Source organism: Balearica regulorum, chromosome 2, assembly GCF_011004875.1.
Source record: "Balearica regulorum gibbericeps isolate bBalReg1 chromosome 2, bBalReg1.pri, whole genome shotgun sequence".
In the NCBI taxonomy this organism is placed as follows: Eukaryota; Metazoa; Chordata; class Aves; order Gruiformes; family Gruidae; genus Balearica; species Balearica regulorum.
The window spans coordinates 104,698,422-104,719,386 of NC_046185.1; the positions used below are offsets into that span (position 1 = coordinate 104,698,422).

Sequence of the window (20,965 nt, forward strand, 5' to 3'; positions counted from 1 at the left end):
AGGAAATTGTAGGAAGCTTTCTGCTTTTTTTTCACTTGCCTCTCTCCTCTGCCCAGACCCTGCTACACACATGAAAATGTCAGACATGTTTTCTTTAATTATCTGAGCTGCATTACAAAGATGCTAATATCTCAAAAAGACTGCACAATCTACTCCATTTCATAGGGCTTCCTTTCAAATACCTATTGTAGTTAAGAATAATAGGGTAGGCTGGTGAAAAAAAAACCATTTTGAAAAAAAAAAATAGAAATTGGTATTTCTGGATTTTTTTTTTTGTTCTATGCTGGAACAAAAGCAAGACTTTGGAAAATCTGGGAAACGATTAAGAGAAAGGCAAACATACAGACGGGATTTGGGAAACAGGTTCAAATTTTTAACATCTCCAATTTGAATTAAGGACCTTTCACCTAGGTTTTTCTGTTTCCTAATGAAGCACCCAGTCATAAGGCTTCTGTCCTGTCAGGTCAGGAAGCGTCTCCTCTCACCATAAATTCTGCCCTTTCCAGAGGAAAAATTTTCATCAAACAAATTAATTGAAGTATTTTATGTGTCTGTGAACATGTGACCATTCACCAGTGACAACCCTTATCTTCAACAATAAATTCACAAATTTCTGGCCAGTAGTAGCAGAAAAATCTCAACTTAAAATTTCTCATATGCTACCATAAAAATCATTTAGGCATACTGACATTTGTAAAGCTGACTATGGAAATTCAATCACTTTTCTTAAAAGAAAAAAAATATAGGTAGATGAAGCTGGGAATAATTTCAATCTCCATATGGTCTTCTAGGGAAAAGGGCAAAAATGGACTTTGGGTAGCAGAAGGTTTTCCAGAACTCATGTGCCTGCAGTGTTCTCTCGCAACCTTTAAACCAAAACTCACTCTGTTTACAACAACAACTCTGTGCAGATCTAAATTACCGTATACGGTGACCAAACAGAAGGAATTTCCACACAACTGGCTTCAATGCAGTAGCCCTAAGAATCTGTAGGGAGGAAGACCAGCACAGAGTTTCACCTGAGTGCTTGCAGACTGCCTTACTGATCACAGCACTTGTAACTGCAGGAGCCAAGCAAGACAGAGCGACCCTGAAACAGAACTTCCCCTTCAACTTCCGAGCTGTTTAGTTTGACCACAGATAAAATCCCTGCTTTGACATGAACAGTGGTTGTTATGCAAGATGCACTTCTGAAAACCACAGAGTTCCTGAACACCTTGTGTCTGCAGTTGACTAATGCTCCATAGTCAACGTACCTTCAAGATCTGCAAAGAAAGGTAGTGGTAGTAGATTTAAGTAAGGTGCTCCATCACAAAGAGTTTGGTGGTGACACAGGTGTGCATTCACAAATTGTTCACATTTTCCAACAGAACTTTAAGCTCCTCTCATCCCCTTCACGCTACAGCAGGACAGCTGTTCAGCTCCCTGAAGCGTTTCTCATTGAAGCCACAAAATGTGGCTTTTTTTCTTTTATTAAGATTTTACACACACAAAAAAAGAACAAGCCTGCATTTTAAGAAGGATCTGTTCCCTTATTTGGTTCAAAACATAATCCCACAAACCATTCTGTCAGTATAACTGAGGGGACAAGAATGAGTGGGGAGAAAAAAAGAAAAAAGAGGATTGGGAATATTTTAGGCTGGCATTGCTGCCAAACATCCTGGCATCCAGCCGCTCCTGCAGGCAAAAGACTTTGGCTGTTATGGCCCTTTATAAATGTAATTAGTTTTAAAAAGCACAACAAACTCCACACCAAAACAGGCAGAAGACAGTGAACGCACTGGCAGTGTTCACCAGTGAGATCATTTTGCCCCCACAGGGTACAGGCCTTTTTTTCCTGGCCAAGTGATACAGGGATTTGTCCTCCATTGCTGTGTCCCTTACACATCCTGTACTCAGGGGTGCAGGACACATAGAGAATGATGACAGGTGAACCATAAACAATACTCCTATCCACAAATTCCTCATTAAATTTCTGTGTTCTTCTGTGGAGAAATAGTAAATTTCTTCAAAGACTGAGCAATTCTTTGACATCTACTGCATATAGAAATTTAATGAGGAACTTGTGGATAGGACTATTCTAAGCTATTTCAGTATTGTTTGCTCTATTCCCTGAGCACAGAGTTACCTGTTCTTCTACTACAACCTACTCAAACAGAGGGTGAAGAGAAGAAAGGCACGAGGTAGTAAACAGTGTCTCTGAAGACACAATAAAAAATTTAAACCAAAAGAAATTTTCTGAAATAACTGCTCCTGATTTTTACATGCCAAGGGATGCAAAGACAAGAAAGGGCAGCAGTGTAAAACCTTAACGTAAACAAGGAGTAATTCCAAGTTTTTGGTGGTTTGTATAAATGGACAAAAAATGGGGACGAGAGGAAGCAGAGAATTTAAAGACCAGCAACCATTTCTTTTCAAATGTTATACAAACTGGACATAAGGAAAGGGGGAAAACGTACCTAGCAACAACTGCAGAGTTTGTGACATTTACAAGGCAACTTATTAAAAAGTCAATTAAGTAAAGAAGGGATGGCAAATTTTTTGTTATAAAGACAGACTTCAGATTTCAAAGATTAACTATGCACACATGCACACACAAAAAAAGCTTGCAAAGGCTACTGAAGTGTGTATAAAAACCAAGGTAGTCTACGTATTTTAGAAACAGCAGTATTGGTCCTGATTTTGATGGGACAAACATCTTGAAACTCATATACCTTAAGTGAAAAAACAGCAATGTTTTGAATATTTGAAATGTTGCATCTCCCAAGTTCTCATCAGGCTTTTGAGTTGCAATGAGTAACAGTAAAAAAGACAGCTTTAAGCAGCTATTAAAAATAAAAATTGTTTCCCTGAAATACTCAGGGATCCATCTTCCTTTCACTAGTTTCTATGTCTCCATGGAATCATCCAGGATGAACAAGACCCTTTTTTTTAAATGTACAGTGCAAGTAAAAATAAATCTGCCAGAACTGAATTCTAAGGTTTGGATTTTTTTCCCCTGCCCATGGGAGGGAACATAGGATTCTGATGCAGTACATGTAATGCATACTGATCACAGAGCAGAGCAAAGAGAAAGTAGGGCACATAATAACTGCGTATGAAAGGAGACGTTCATAACTTCAGGAATACTGGTAGTACAGTTCCCTCCACATGGAGGGAAACATGCTCATTACTAGCAATCTGAGTGTCTGGAGGGAGACTGCATATACGCTGACCCTCACCATAACTTCATGATTCACTGAAAATTATACCTTTTCTGCTGTTGATTCAAGAGGATACAGGAAGCACCTTCTCATGAACACCTAAGTTACATCCTATCTTCCCAACCTCACTCAGTATTACATCGTCTTCTCACGTAGACAGAGACGCTATATAATTGTTTTAGTAACAAGATAAAATTTTGAAGTTAAAAGCATTTACTCTGAAAAATAAAACAAATTTAAATTTAAAAATATGATTATGTACACTTCTAATGAGGCCTATGTTTGCCAATCTATTAACATAATTGAAATCACTGAGCATCTACTGCATAGCTTTAACAAGTCAAATACTAGATCTAAAGGATTACTGGCTGATGCACAGGCACTAGAGCTTGGAAACCTTTGTCTGCTTCTGCAAGAACATTTTTTAACTTTTTCAGTTTAGCTTAATAAAAATATCTCATATATTCAAACAATAAGAAACTGACTGGGAGCTGAGTAACACCTGCTTTGTTCTATGTCTTTGAACAATGGCTGAGAGTATAAAAGTATGAGATGACCAGGGAAAAAAATGAGTGAATTAATTTTACTAAAAATGTATCTAAAAATACCTGGTTTATTTGGTTTGTTTATAAAGCATGTTTCTGCAACATGGACATTCAGTACAAACACTGCAGTTTATTTACTTTTTTTTTTTTAATTTAAGTAAGTTATTCCACATTTCTATTTGAAATCAATTTTCAACCAAAAGCAGCTTGATCTAACTTACAAGTAATCTAATACATGACCATTTGATGTATTTTTAAAATGTAATTTGAATGGATCACATATTATGCTGTATCAGTACTAAAATGTATAGGTATTACATTTCCTTCATCAGCAACAAAACCTACTTCAGCATAACGACAGTATTGCTACACACATCACCATATGAACCAAGCATTCTTTACTAAAGTAAATGAAAGATACAAAATAATTTATTTTATTTCCATATTTCTTGCTTGATGATTTAAATCATGATTTGCAAAGGCAGCTCCAAACTCAACCACCCTCACAGAGAAAAAGGAAAAAAATCTTTTATAAGAGTTCTTCATCACAGCTTCAATGAACTAGCCTTTGGAAGTCAAAGGGAGATGGCTTGGGCCTTAAAACAGAAACAACCGTTGGTGGGACAAGACTCTGAAGTGAATTCAGGAACTGATATGGCTTGCAAAAAATCCTTCCACCTTAATCCTGTCTCTCCCTTGACGCAATGTACTGTACAACCCTCCAGCAGTCCAGGCTGCGATCTGGAAAGTGGCTGTAAGCCAGCACTGCTGAATGCTCTGCACTGTCACACCACTAAATGTCTAAATAATTTGTCCCAATATCTAATATAATCACCTCTTCTGAAATAATCTATTTAGGGTGCAGCAATAGTAAAAAGTATCAAGCCGGGGATGGGGTGGGGGGGGAAGAAAATTATGTACTGCCTATCTTCAAAAGTTGACTATCACATCTCAGTGAAGTTGAGATAGAGTATGGGCACAGGAAAGATACTTAAAACACAAAGTTCAGAAGAAAAAAAAATCTTACACTGTCAAAAGTACAACAGAGCAGGAGTGTTTAGTTATTAACTTCTATACATAGGCCAAAGCTGTGCTACTGCAGCATTCCCATCAAAGAGCCTCCGCACTAAATGCTAAGGTCTATGCCATTTTCCATAACAATGCCCATCTCTCCAACACACAGGAAGAGAACTTACAATTAATTCATAAACAAATTTATTCTCTTCAGCATTTGTAAGCCTGTCTTTGGGCACCTGTTAACTGCCAAACATCAGAAGTGACAATTTGTCATTCACAGCAGAGGGGTGTTTGGTTTGGCTTTTGTTCTTCAGCATACCTTGGGCCTGCAGGTTCACAAAAAATGATTCAAAAAAATAAACATAAATAAAACGATGAACTTCTTGTCACAAAAGAAAATGAGGAAGTAAAACTTAGTAAGGCAGAGGGAAGTTTTCCCACAGAGGGCAGCATTCATCTCACCAGACCTGAGAGGTCTCCAATACACTAGCCTGAGCTAGGGATTCAGGCCCTTTGCAATCAATGGCAAGAAACTGGCCTGCCTTCAGCTTCTGTGGACAACCCAGGGAGTCAAGGGTAGAACCAGACAGGAGGCCTTTTTCTTTTATGGGAAACACTGATATTTCAGATGTTTCTCCATTTCAAGTCAGGAGGAAAATCACACACTTTCAGATAGGCACGTTCAAAGATGGGGAACCTGAGTACCTAAATTGCCTAGGGGCTAGTGTGCTTGCTTCAGGCCCCTGCTGGGGCCTCTCTCTCCTGCCTGCAGCCTGGCATTAGGGGGCCATCAGAGCCGCTCTGCTCAGAGTGATACACTCCAAGTTACCTGTGCAAGCAGGAACCTCCACCTCAGTCTCTTATATCCCATGTAAGTGCCATGATACTGGCTGACAGCCTGTATAACTGGACTGTTTCAGCTCAGGGGTGAGGGCAAAACAGAGCCGATTGCATGCATCCTTTATGTGATGGCAACATGGGATCAAGAACACAGAGGAAAGCAGGAGCACCTAAGCGCCCTGCCCTAATTCATGGTATATAGATATAGAGCACTTAGGTTCCACTGCTTAGTTTTCCTGCTTCAGAGCTGTGATATAGAATGGAATTTCCTGTGTTGTCTCCCGAAAGCGAACAGCCCAGGGAGGCTGGCTAACTGGAGCATTGCGAAGATCTCTCCTCTTTCTCACTTGATGTGTTCATCTAGGGCTTGAAAACCCTTTTCCAATAAAAGTATCTTTGGTGCATCACTGCTTGCAAAGTGGGAGCGTGGAGTGAGGGGAAGGTGGGAATCTAAGTAAAACAAAGCTATCCCTAATTGTTTTCAGTCAAGGATGGTCAGTGTAGTGCATTACAGGCTAAAAGCATGACATTTGCATCTAAATAGAAAAGGGTTTATTTTGTTTTCCCTTGATACAGCAATGAAAATGACAGTGGTAAGTGCCTTTCAATATCCAGCATAAGGAAATGTCTTGTTAACATGTCATTATTTATAAATAGGAGCTTCAGAAACATAGCCTTATTAAATATATTGCCTATTTCTAGCTTTTGTACAAGCTAGTAACTTCATATTCCCAGTGCGCTTTACATAAAAGAAGGCTAATAAAACATATAGGACATAAAATGTAGTGAAAAAATAAATCAGGCTGAGAGGAACAATCCAGTTGTACCTTGAGCATCACCTCCGCGTATAGTTCATAGAGCATATTATGTCAGCTCAGACATCCTACTGTCACAGTCTCTTGTAACACCATTTTAACTGGGACCAAGTGAGGGCTGCCACCCAGCTAAGCACTTCTAAGTATTAGACTTTGGGTCACCTCATTGTCCATTCCTCCCACTCTGTATACTGCAGTGGGTATGGTTATCTCAGTAGGCTCATTTCCAACAGACTAAGACAAACTGTAAACAAAAGCAAAAGTCCTGAGCAAATGATGCCTGCAGGGCCTCAACATACAAAACAAGCAGCTTTCCAGAGTGACAGCATGTCTGTCTTTAATATGGAGTCCACGTAGCAGAAATGGAGTGCAAGCTATGCCACCATCTTTTACAGGACATAACTCTTGATATGTTGACTCTGATGGTGTGTTCATGTGTTGAACTGTTGAATCTACACCACTCACATAAATGCAAAGATAACAGTCTTCAAAAAAATACATGAAATCCACAAAATGTGGATGTGCCAGGATCTGTAACAAGATCTCAAAATTGTGCTGCAGACAGAATTTTTTTCCCTAGCAAGCTGTCTAGACAATCCATTATATCTGAGCAGGCAGTGCTGGGCAACAGCACTTCTTTAAGCACACACCATGTCATCCAATGTTACAAACCACTTAGAAAAAAAGTGAGCTATCAATGCATCTGTACTAACAACTAAAACCACCCCAGCTTGAGAGTTTATTCTGAAGTCTGTGGGGGGCTGAGTTACACTTTAAATGTTTCATTACTTATACCTTTTTGCAGTGAACTGGCAACTTGGTCATCATCTAGAAAATCTTTCTTTTGTCACCTGTTTTGCTTACAGAAAGACATCAGACAAGCAGCAAAGCAGGATACTGCAGTGAAAGCTAGACAACTAATTCTCACCATGGCTTTAAAATTACCTATTGCCTTCTCACATTAATAACGCTTTAATGTGCTTTCACTGGTAAGGTCTGCCCCCTACAGTTCCTGAGCCCTACTAGCAAAGCTGAGAGAGTGAAGCAATACCCATAGAACAGGAAGGTATGGGTTTGGGAGCACCTAAATTGATGGATTTATGCAAGCCATAGGACACAAATGGGAAGCACCTGAGGGCATTGAAGGTGCAGGCTGATATCACTGCAAGGCTGTTCTATCATCTCTGAAAGGTGCAATGATTGGGAGAGGTTCACTATGACTCAGGGCTAAGGAAGAAAAGAGGAAAAGAAAAAGAAAAACCACCACCTACCTTCAGGAGGATCCAGGGAACTACAGGCCAGTCAGCCTAACCTCATCCCTGGGATGGTTACGGAAGGAGTCCTCATGGAAATCATTTCAAAGCACGAGAAGAACAAGAAGGTGACTAGGAACAGCCAGCATGAATTTACCAAGGGCAAACTGCACCTGACCAACCTGATTGCCTTCTGTTATGAGATGACTAGCTTTAAGGACAAGAGGAGAGTAGTGGATATTGTTTACAGTGCCTTTAGCAAGGCTGTTGACGGTCTCCTACAGTACCTTTATTAGCAAAACATCTACTGGTAAGTGGACAATAAAAAGGGTAGAAAATTGGCTAGATCATCAGGCTCAAAGAATTTTTCCTCTCAAAGGAAAAACATACAATTTATGACCAGTTACAAGGCAGCCCACAGTGATCAATACCAGGGCCAACACTTTAACATCCTTTAGTTACAACCTGGACAACAACAAGATCAAGAATAATACAAAATTAGGGTGAGTGCATGATAAACTATGGGGCAGCACTGCTATTCAAAGAGATCTTAGTCTGGAGATATAGGCTGACAGGAATACTATGAAGTTCAGGGTTATCACACAGCTGGGAAGGGGCAATTCACTACAGTATGGGTGTAGGGGGATGACTCCCTAGACAGCAACTTTGTAGACTAGTGGAGGGTAGCCTGGCAGACAACCTAAGCACAAGTCAGCAGTGTGTCCTCATGGCAAAGGCAGCCGATCACCTACTGGGCTGTGCAGTTGAGCAAGTGTGTGGCCAGCAGATGGAGGGCAGTGTTTATTCCCTTCTATTCAATACCCACAAGACTGAACCTGGAGTACTGTGTTCAGTTTTGGGCTCCCAAGTACAGGAAAGACATTAACCTACTGCAGTGAGCCCAGGGGTGGGCCACCAAGATGATTAAAGGGCTGAGGTACATGGTGTACATGAAGAGGCTAAGAGAACCATGTTTGTTCAGCTTTAAGAAGCAAAGGCTTCTTGCTGCCTGCAGTTATCTAAGGGGAGAGTGTAGAGAAGATGGAGGCAGGGTCTTCTTAAACACACATGGTGACAGGACAGGAGAAAACAGACATGAGTTATGACAAGGGAAATTCCAATTAGATGGAAGGAAAACTTTACCACCATGGTGACAGTCAGACACTGGCACAGGTGCCAGAGAGGCTGTGGGATCTCCATCTTTGGTGATGCTCACAACTCACCTGGTCGTGGCTCTGAGCAACCTCATCTAATTGGACCTGCTGCAAGCAGGGAAATGGACCAAATAACCTCAGCAGTCCCTTCCAAGCCAAATTATTCTGTGACCTTATTTAAAGAATAAATAGACATGACACGTATATATATGGCATGTGGTATGCTCAAGAAGCGGGCAACTGCAAAAGCTTCTCACATCTACCAAACTGAAGCAGCAGCTTTGCTCCATACATGTTCCCTGATCTGCAGGATGGACAGACAAATCAATTGTATTTGAACATTTAGATGTTTCATTGCTGATGTTATTAAAGCAACTAATTATTCTGGCTCCCACCACGAAGGAAAAGATTTTTTTCAAAATCTGTTTATTCACTATTTCTACAGTTACCACCACAGCCCTAAAAGCAAGATCAGAGGTCTCTTCCAGATTCCAGTTGAGGGGCTTAGCAGGCAAGATTTGGAAACCCAAGAGCACCCTCATGTGGCTAGATGTTGCTATGAGCTCTCCTTCCTCCAGTTAAAATACATGCAGCACAAGAAAAATTCGCATTTTATTCACAGGTTCATTTCCCTACCACACCACCGACTAGAAGCAGTACTTGTGCCAGAAGTAATATTTCTGCGGCCACACGGTTCTTCCAACAGTACCTGTTTAAGTCATGTTCTTTCCACAAAACTCCAAGCTGGGTGACAGGCCTCACAGGGACTGCCAAAGGGCTTGGCAGGGGCACCAGCAGTCAGAGCCAGCGAGAGCCCTGAGCAGCACACTCCAGAAACGCAGCGCTGAGCCTTGCCTCCTGTGGTATCTCTTGGTATTACTGCTCATGCCAGGCAGGAGACCCACCTGTACCACCTGTCTCTTTTCTCCCAGTGTTAAAGGACAGTTTTCCCTCAATTTAAGATAAAACTGGAATTTTCTGGTAGCGGATAAGGATCTTTTTTTTTTTTAAATAAAGAGAGGCCAAGAGAACAACAGCTGCACTCCTCCTTCCCAGCTCCCCCAACCACTGCAGTGTGCACTACGTGCTGCATGGCAAAGGAAAAGCCTCCCCACTGCAACAAGCCTCGCTCACTCTACCTAACCTGCATCCATGCCCAGCCTGTCCACCCCCATCCAACCACCTTTCCCCCAGCTCTTTCTCCTTGCAGCAGGTAGGCTTTCAGAATAGGCATGGGCTCTTCATATGCTACACTCAACCTGGCAAATCATTTTAAACTATAAACACAAGCACTGTAAACTGTATTACAAGTAAATAAGAAGAATGGCCTGCTTCTATTTTAATGTTGAAGCCATTCAAAAGCAGTAGCAAAAGCAGGGGTTAGAAGGCCCCTAACTCAGGTCTGAACATAGTGCTCTACCACCAAATGGTGTGTTATTGAAACCATTCTGAGTCAGTAGAGATTTTATAAGTCTCTGTCTAGCTGTTTTCCCTACTGCTTGTAAGCTGAAAACTTAAAGGGAGCTAAATAATAATTTTAAAATTTGGTAGCCCCAAAAACATAACACCATCCATCAAGTTCCCTGCCCTGATCACTAGTAAATACATGTAACACCTTCTTCTCAACTCCTTGTTTTAAGGATAGATGTATATTGTTTGATTATCACCAATGACAGGAGCCAGATGTATTAACATGTGTGATGCAAAATACCACAAAGCTAATACAGCTGACAAAATTAAGAACATAGCATATTTCTGATTATTGTAGAAGTATTCTTCATTAGCTAATATCATATATATCCTACTCTGAAATGAAGAAGTCAGTAAAAGGAACAGAAGGACTGTATTTTCAAATTGCACGTGCTGGTCTCATAGTAAACCACTGGCAGAGTATTTAATTTACAATCTCACAGTAGCTTGGATTGGAAGAGCCCTCTGCAGGACATCTATCTAATCCAGTCTCCTGTTCAAAGCTAACCTGCTAAAATTTAAAGGCGGATGACATTTCACTTTACCAAGAGGTGCTCTGGACCTTTCAGATCAAGAATAGGTAGATTTTAAACTACGATGGTGAGCCAGTTTGACTGCAAGTTACTGTGTGTGCGCCACAATAATACGCAAAATGTTATTGCCTACATTATGCATGAGATAAGAATAATCCCTTCAGCCCTTAAGGCTTTGGAGGTTTCAGTTTAAGAACCAAAAGAAGTTGTGGGTGGGAGCTCCAGTTTCTCAAGCCTTTTGAAAAAGAAAAAAAAAACCAAACAACTTTTTACAATGACCCTGCCAATACAGCCCTCAAAGTCCAGGGATGCTACTTACACTTGTCACTGAATGTAAAATGTTTCATTCAGTATATTATATGGCCTGGTGGAAAACGTGTGGCTAGTATGAAACAATCACTATGCATCAACTCCCACATACAAACTCAAAGGAGAGAAACAGTATCAGCCAGATAAGGTTTCCACTGTCAAAGATGACATCTCTGATCTCCGAGTGGAAGTCTCAAGGAAGAAATTTTTTCTGTCAAGTCACCAAATGACAAGCCTAGAAACTAGAATTCATCAATGGTTATGAAAAATTATAGACACTCTAGAACTGTTGGCTTTGTTGCATGCTAAAAGTATTTCCTGAAATGCAACTCACCCACCCACGTTCCATAGTCAGTGTTTATCCCATTCTCAGTCCCACAGAAAAAAATTACCTGACAGGTGGCAACTATTCTTCTCACTTAACTGGTCTAACTGATAAAATAAACCAGTTAAACTTGGAGAAAAATAGCTTCCAAACTAAATGGAGCTTTGAGCTCACTGCTTCTGTTTCAGACCTGCACAGCTGAAAACATTTTTTCCTCAAGTAGTCTGTTAAAGGACATTACATCTCTGCCTATCAATATTAGTCTCATCTTAAACGAAGACAAAATACGTACATTCCAATCCAAAGCCTGAAATCAGCAGGAACCTATTCAACCATCATTGTGCTAATCAAAATTCTGGAAATAGGATTAAGTGCTACCACCCAAACAAGACCCCTCTCCTCCCTTAATTATGTTACCTACACAAAGAGAACAGCAGGTCAGCAGTTAAAAGAGCTATTTACCTGGTAGATACATGTCATTCCACTTTCAGATGACAGACCCACTAAGAAGTCAGCAGGAACTGTGCTGACTAATAATGTAAGACTGCAACTTGAAAAGAAGGACCCGTGCGCTAGCATGAAGCAACAGGCTTTCTATAGATCGCACATACTAATAAACCAGAAAGCAGGATTAAGACAGGAGTCTTTGGCATTTCTTGGTCTCTTGAAAGAACCAGCCTTTTTTTGGATATAAACCATGTTCCATCACCTTACCTTTCTCCAAGAGGAAACTCAAGACAAACCATCCAAGGCAAGAATTCCTGGATGTCTAAAAAATTACTACTCAGCGTAATATTGGTATTTAATCAGTTTAGACAAATGGCCTTTATACAGATTTTCAAGTGATCACAAGAAATGTAAGCAGCATGCTCTGGAAGAGGAAGGGCAACTGACTGGAGTTAGGAGTTTGCCTTCCCAAGTAATTGTTACAATGAAGCCCTGCTTTCCTGGAATTGGCTGAACAGTTGCCTACTGATGGGAGGTAGTAAATGAATGCCTTATTTTGCTTTGCCTGTATGCACAGCTTTTGCTTTACCTATTAAACTGTCTTCAGCTCAACCCATGCGTCTTCTCACTTTTACCCTTCAGATTCTCCCCTCCATCTCACCAGGGAGGAGCTAGCAAGTAGCTATGTGGTGCTTAGCTGCCTACCAGGGTAAGCCCACAACACAGGGACAGGTGTGTTATTCCCTGTAGCTTTACTGCAACTACTGATATTATCTCTGTAGCTCATGAATGGAGCAATACATTTGAAATCAGCTTAAGACTTAGAAGCTATTGCCTCATACTTTATGTATCACTCATGCAGGTAACGTCAGTCTCTTCCCCTTCTATTGCCAACTTCATCCATGTCTTTCATAAAAAGGAAGAGCTGGTGATCACCTTTACTCTCACACATCTCATCGTTTGTCTCTCACATATAAACCTGCTATGTGCTATGCATTCCCAGAGAGACCTGCCCACCTGGATCCCTCACCACAGCACCTATAAGTCTGTGGACAGATTCATCACAAGTCTCCCTCTCCCCTCCTTGCTCCCCCACACAGCCAGGTGGCCCAGTTGCCTCTGGCATGGGGAAATCAGGAAATAAAAGAAAAGCCTGCACTGTGACCAGGAACGTGCTTTCACAGAGACCTCTACGTTCCACCATGTAACAAGCACGCAGGCATGCAGCAGACATACTGGCTGTATCCCACCACCTCACTGTGCAGGGTGCACGTGCGTGTTTCTGGGTCTCTCATATTAAGGAAATGGCAAACTACCAGTGGGAGGATCATAGTTGCACAGAGGCCTTAACAATCATAAACTATTGTTTGGGTTCCTCTCTTCCCAGCTATCTTTTCTAAAAGGAAAATGTCTCTCTGGAACACAGAATTTAAGTAGATAAACTTACTCTTTCCTTTTTTAACCTCTGAACAATACTAGATACGCCTGCAAAAAGGTATGCCCCCCTACTGAATAACTTCCAACACTTTTCAACAGGACAGAAGACACCCCAGTATGACTTTTCATTTGAGGCCTATTAGCGTGAGGAGCTGAAGAAAGATTTACCCTGAATGGAACTTTGACTCTTGAAAGACAGTATCTACTGAGAAACATAACATTGGCCCTAGAAAACAGACTGACCCAAATCCATTTTTCTCAAGTTTTCTGAAAGAAAAGTATTTTAGTATTGGTTTTGCAATGGTTCAGGAAACATAAATTCCCTGTTAAAATAAAGGAACAACCTTTGTTAACAAAACTATTCCCTCTGTCTGCATCTGTATTTAAAAAAAAAAAAGTTATCCATTCAGTATGCAAAAGATTTGCAAGTTCCTTTAAAAACATTAATAGTGTTCTATATGGACTGAATTATTCTGAAATGCCTGAGTAATAACTTAGACCTCCAGCACAGAGCCATACCTGGACAGACAAATTATTTTCCAGACTTCTGTTTGTCTCATCTGCAACATCAACTAGGAAGAAACCAAAATTATCTATTAAAAAAACCCAAAACAACAAACCAAAGATTCTGTAGTTTTCAACTTAAGTATTTACTTATAGCAAATTGAAAATTGCCACTTCATCCTTAAATCTCCATTTCTTATTTTCTTTTGTCTCCCAAAAAGGTCTAAATACTGATGTAGAGAAAGATGAGGGGAAATAACTGTTTCCACCATACACAGAACTACAACCAAAATGCTGATGCAGCCAGGTGCCATCTCCTTAGGCAAAGTAGACCTGAATTCCTCAACTAGAAGTCCATTAATAAACAACAACAACAAAAACCTTCTTGGCATCCTAGTTTCACACAGAGACACCATTATAACACCCTGTCCTGGACACCCTTCCCAAAAGATTATCAAAAGCACTTTGAAATTAGTCTAACAATGATACATATAATCCTGGGGAGAAAGGATCTAAACCCCTTCACCCCCATCTGCAGTTACACACAGATGTAGTGGCAGCTGCATCCCAACAGTGCTTGTTGTTAACTGCACAGCCACTGTACAGGGAATTCAACTACTAGAGAGCATGGTGTAAAAGTCACATACTTTCAATGAAACCAAAGTGCTGCCCACAGCCGGCCAAGGGAAACTATGTCTCTGCTCTCTCTTCAGCTCTGCTTGGGATGTCGAGGCCTGGACAAAGCAGCACATCGTGCATGTTATTTACAGAGCACCCACAGAAAATTACAGTGCATGCCTGCAAGCCAGATGCCCCTGCTGAACCCAGACAAACCAAACACTCTGAACAAAGGGAGCCAGAGAGCTGATTAAATAAAGTTTACATCCTCCATGCCACATGTAATGTATTAGTGCTGTTCTAGAGTATGCCAACACTTAATTTATCATAAGCCAACTGATGCCTTGACTTAAGTAAAGAGTGCGGACAAAAGAAGAGGTGAAAGTGTGAGTTATTTACCAGGCTGTCATACTGCAAGTGGAAACCATGTAGCAGATGACTGCACCTGCTTAATTCACATTACTATTTTCTCTTCATTATTATGCAGGTAAACTACACAGACGTTTTAACTTTTTTCCCCTTAAAAAAAAGTAGTTTTAAATATTTTTGCAACAGCTATTTGGTGAATCTAAGTTTTTGTCATTTTATTACTACTCTTTTAAAACTTTTTACTTGGATAACTTTTTGTTTGGGCCAAAAGCAAGGTTCAGGGTTCAGAGAAGGAAGGAAAACCCTTGTGATCTACCAGAAGCGTCCTTCAAAATGTTTAAACATCTACTTGGAAAAAAATTGAACAAGTCATCTTCGAGAGCTGCCTGCCCTGACACACCAATGAGACCACTCTAAACAACTTCAGGAGATACAGCCTCTTTGGAGCAATGCCTCGTTTAGTGTTTTGTTACTTCTGCCCCAACAATCTCCAACACTCACAGGGCTCAAAATATATATATAGGAAACTTGTATTTTAGTGTAACAGATTGAGACATTTGTTATAAAATATCTCATCAAGGGAAAAAAAAAAATCACTCAACTGCAGCTTTGCTCAGCCTCAGCGGTAGCCATCAAATGCTAGCACGCACTAGGCAGAACTAGATACTAGCATTAAAAAACAAAGGGAATAAAGCATTATTCCTTCAGAACTGAAGCTACTAAATCCTTTTTAATCCTTCCTTTATCTAGAAAAAGAGGGCAATAGTTTTATTTCTGTATGAAATCAGGAAACCCTACACTCGGGGGCCCACCATACTGTAAATTATTTTACTTGGGTCAGTGAAACCACAGCAACCTTCCCCTTCACCCTCGACTCCTCTCAGCACTGACTGCTATAAAGTCCGAGTCATGTGCCAGATAAAGGCTTTTTCAGATAACGTGGAAAAACAGTGGCATTAAGTGGTTTGTTGGATTACTGACAATAAAACATACCTAAAAGCAATCCCAGGGAGCACAGCAGGAGCTCAGTTCCTATTCAAAGACAGAATCAAACAAATGCCTTGGTATTTAACTAACAAGTTCACCTAAAATTCATTGGTACGGTTCAACAGTTCTACAACAAAACAGTGTTCATGGATGGTCAATCTTCAATTGCATATCCAATATACAGAGTGTATTGTAACCAGAAAAAGTAATATAATGGTTTCTGAAGCCTAAAAACATACTGAAGAACATTTTTTACACCGCTGAAACAAACAGGGGAAATAAAGTCAATTTGTTCTTCCTGAACAAAAGTTTAACCAAAACTCATTAAAAGACTGTGAGAATGCACTGCTACATGAAAGTATGGCAAGTATTCCCCTTACCTAACCTATAACTGAGTTTCCTCAGAGCTGCAGCAAAACACAGCACTCCAGGACACAGCTCAGTTAAGCCCTCTGTAAACTGAAGTATGACTTATGCTGTGACATAAAGCAGCATGCATCCCACTCTAAACCACCGGGACATATTTCTGCATGTATATTGTACATAGACACCTCAAAACATTTCTAAGTTGTTTATACTAGTAAGAATTAACACATTTCAACAGACTTGCCCACCCCAGTCTTTAAACTTCTGAGCAGTAGTGCAAGACTGTCCTGTTCCTTAGTGATAATTCAATTCATGCCATTCTGCTAAGCAGTTCCAAAATGAACTGCACGTAACAGTTATTAACCAAATGCTTCAGACTTAAATCAGTTGGATTAAGAGGTATGGTGCTTTTTTTCCTACAAACCTCAACTTTTTAAGCTATCAACCTACCAAGCAAATTACTTTTTAACCAAAAAAAAAAAAGAAAAACAAACCCCAAGAAAAAAAATCTGAAATGAGTAAAAGGTCACATTAAGTTACTTATTTCTGATAATTTTAACCACTTGAAGCATTTTTAAATAATCCACTCAATCATAACTAGGAGCACAGAGTTCCTAGCTCTGACGCTGTAAATAAAGCATTGCTGAATACTAGTAAAAGACAACAAGAATATAGGCACAAGGAAGATAGGATTGCTTAAAGTTTACATTCCATTGGTTAGTGTTGCAAGCTGGTGAGAATGACTACAAACTAGAATTAAAGACAAACAAAAAACCAAAATAGTTTGATACCAAGTCAAGAAAAAAATGTTTTAAAAACACAAAAGGAAAAGGTGCTTTGCAAAATACTAGTATCAGACCAAAAAAGGTAAGTTTCCTAAAGCGTGCACTTTGCCCCTAAATCTGAAAGGGGAGATCCAGAAGATGAATCATTAAAAGAGTGTCTATTTAACCTCAGCCGGAATGGTCTTACGGCTTCAAGAAAGCACTCAAGTTAATATTACTCTTTGGTAGTGTTTCTCAGAGCTAACTCCAGTTTAATTAGCTGTGTGTGTTGACAAATATAGAAGTAGACACTCTTGTTTTCCATGGTAATATTCTTTACCCTGTATTTTTTCAGTTGACCCCTTACTAACTTAAGAATTGCAACAGAGCATAACTAGTATCAATGTGAGATTCTGAATCAGTTCAATTAAAAGCAGTCTAAAAGTTGACTGTGGGGAACTTCTGTGTCTCTAGATGGTATAACTTCCTTAACATGATACCCCAACTAATTTAAAACAAAATTACCATGACTTGACTAAAACTGTCTTTCCAAACTACTAAGAGTTGAAAATACTGCAAAGCTGGTTTGCACCTATTTCATCTTCCTTAGGCAAATTAAAGAACATAGATTCCGACTCTGAAACTGAAGATTGGAAGCTGTCACCCTTAAGTGCTACTAATTCCCAAATAACAATTTTGAGGCTGCTCTACTGAGACAGAGGAACAAGCCAGAAAATTTCACAAAGATGCAGACATTTTGCTTGAACATCAAGTGTTGTGGGAAAATCCTTATCTAGTGTTCTGAACAATGCTGAAAGATACTTCTGTATTCTTCATAGCTTCCTCCAGAATCAGAGCTGGAAGAGAAAGAATATATGAGTCTGAAGAGATAGATCCCTGTATCATGTAATATTTTGCTTGTCTAGCTTGAGGAAGGAAAAAAGGAGGTATCACTGAGACACACAATGCAGTGAATTCAACTGTCTTCAGAAAACTGGTTTCTGAAATAGAGCTGAAAGCATCTTTTCCTCTAGGTAAGTTAAAAGTGGGGAGGGGAAAATTAAAAATAAAAATAAAAATCATGCACCAGGTTTTAGTATGTCAAGAAAAGTTAACACAAACATTCTCTATAGAAATGATCGTGCAATCATTTCTAGAAATGGTTACAAAAAGTAGCAAAGCATGAAATATGTAGTTGAGAGAACAATTTCATGCAGAATGGGTTTGCACAGTACATACCCAGATAGGATCTCTTGGGAGGTGCTTTGATTTCTTCATCCTTACTATCTGCAGCTACATAAAAAACAGTTGAGGGAAAAAAAAAAAGGAAGGAAAGACAGACTTGTATGATTAAATGCAATAGTGGGTCTTTTAGTTACATTTTAGTCAGTTAGTACATTTTGCTTATAAAAAAATAATAGCCAAAACAAAACATGCCAGAAATTTTAGTCTCCATGCTTTCTATAAGGCTCCCACCCCATGATGTTAAGATAGGGTCGAGCAGTAGGAAGTCCCAGAACAGTCTCAATGCACAACCCAACAGCAATGTACCCAGGGGGAGAAAATGAAGACTTAAAACCAGTGAAACAGACAGCTTAACTCTTACTTTATATACTTTTCGTGATCAGAGAAAACAAGTTGTTACCTCAGCAACAGAGTGTATAAATATGTATGCATAATCAGCTAAGACAATACAGTTGACTTGCCTCCTGCAGAAAATGCTGTTCTAAAATAGTTTTGAAAAAAGCCTGAGCTTAAGTCAATCATATCAAGAAGGACAGAGTAGACTGCATCTGCAACCATTCTGCATGCTGATTTTTTTCACTCTAGCCTTCCTCTGCCAGTTGAAAACCATGTATTACACAAGACTGCTTTCCAGTGCCAAAACCAGAGCTTTTCAATGGATCAGAGTGCTATAAATAAGCACAAGTTATAAAGCACGTTAAGACAACCAGCAGCTGGAAGGAAGACAAAACTGGCTGAATGACCAGAGGAAATCATCTTCATGTAAAAATACAAGAGCCCATCTTCTACTTAAGGAGCCTGGGCTATACTATAATAAGAAGAGACATCTAAGAGCTCATTTTTAACAAATGCTCTCCACTGGTTTTCAGTATAGTTCACACATTCAAGGTGCTTGAAATCTGTCACAATGTCTTGGGCATAACTGAAACCGAGTATTTGTTGGAGAGAGGTGGAAGGCTTATTTGAGGAAAGAAAAAGAGGGTTTGTAGAGTATCTGTCTCTCCAAGAATATGAAGAGACTGCTCTGGCCTGCCAACATCTTTGAGAGTGACCAGATTTTTTTAGCTGTCTGTATCTGTGAGCACCTTGCTTCAGCCTCCTCTTGATTCTCAAGTCAAGACACGGCACATGCACGTTTTACCTTCAATATTTAGCACTCTAGCATGGTAGTACCATCATGCCCCAGAAATACTACAGCCCTTTGAAAAATAACAACTGTAACAGAAGAAACTACCACTGAACCTTTAGCATTTCTGTTCTGAGCCAACAACACAGCATACACACAGCTGCACAGACACCAATTTAAAAGTGGGCAATGAATAAGGAAAGCTATTGTTACCACAACAGTGGTACCAGGACATCTATATTAAAGGAGCCAAGATGCAATTAAAGTAGTGTTAAATAAAGAATAAAAGATGAGGAGGTATTGTTCATGCTTGCTGATTTCATCTGAAGACTCCTTCATGTAGCTTTCAAAGTATTCATATGCAGGAGAGAGAACGGTCCTATCATTGGAGGTTTTAAAATAAAGTTGGGGTTTTTTTGTTGTTTTCTTGTTTTGCTTGAGTTTGGCGGGGGGGGGGAGGTTGGGGGTGAGAGGTGTTCCAATTCAGAACACTTAAAAACAGACTATACAGTCCAAGTTTAAAAAAATAATACAAGTTGGATATATAAAGAGGACTTACTCTGTCTTCAATCAGTACATGTAATTGAAGGAAAAAGTTTACGTATCCAGAACAAAAAGTCAGAGAAGGCAGCAGCAGCACCACAAGATGGGCTCCGCCACTTTCAACTTAATTTCACTTTGCAAGACTAAAAGGGAGGTGGGGTAAATCCCATAACTGAGAAGAAACTGAAAGAAAAAATAAAAGATTATGCAAGTTTCCCTAATAAGTTCTCTATATAGAGCCCACAGGAAATAATCAAACATTACTGGAAAGAGTCCAGGGAGATTGTATTTTTCATGCTTTAAGTTACCCTATAAATGAAAGTATAAGCATTCGACTGAATGGCTTTATGTCTATATTCTGAATTGCTGTTTTAACCCAGTAACACCACAAAACAGGCTAAAGAATACAAAACAAGCTTGTCAGGATTAGGAGAGACTGCTCCTTAATGCTTCAAGAAATTTTAAGTAGATTCTTTCTGAACTAGCTATTACTTAAGGGATCTTATCTGTGAGAATAATAAAAACAAAAGAAGAAAAGGCAACTTGCACATAATTCAAAACACACTGGTTAACATATACCAATGCAACTGAGGGGGAAATACCACATTTAATAGTAACAGAAGAAAACAGCAAACTCCCACTGAAATATTCTATTCTCTTTCTAAATATTTTGGATTACTTTGCAGAAACATTCAGAGGGAGTATAGAAATTAAAGAAGAAAAATGTTTAAATTGAAGACCAGCCATGTGAGAAATAATAAATTATACTATCACACAGAAATTGTGCACCTTCCCCTTAGGATTCCACAAGGTTAATCAAAACCACTGACTTCAAACCTAGCTTCTCACTGCTCCAGTAAGCTAAGAGGAAAGTAAGTATACAGATTTATCAGCTTGCCTAGATGACCATAAAACTTAAGAGATAAGATTAGGAGTAGGATTAGAAACACGGATCTCACTCCTACTCATACTGCACTTGAAGTATAGAACTATCTTTCTCCCTCGCTTGAAAGGAGCTTTGTATTCATCAATATGTTCATTCTGAGCCATCGCATCATAGTTGGCCTTGCTAAAAGTCAGTAACAAGTAAACTGT

General features: G+C 39.6%; 1 protein-coding gene across 3 annotated transcripts in view; it reads right to left on the bottom strand.

The window, feature by feature from the left end:
* The window catches only part of SLC66A2 (solute carrier family 66 member 2), a 71,855-nt gene that overhangs the window by 38,580 nt on the left and 12,310 nt on the right, over positions 1-20,965 (bottom strand). The window contains exons 4-5 of one of the 3 annotated variants that reach the window (XM_075745203.1): positions 18,196-18,249; positions 15,833-15,871 (exon numbers count right to left, since the gene is read on the bottom strand). The exons of 1 other annotated variant lie outside the window; for it this stretch is intronic. In XM_075745203.1, coding sequence (XP_075601318.1) covers positions 15,833-15,871; positions 18,196-18,249 — 93 coding nt within the window. The remainder of the gene's footprint in view (positions 1-15,832; positions 15,872-18,195; positions 18,250-20,965) is intronic. One more of the 3 variants, XM_075745204.1, reaches the window with a different exon arrangement.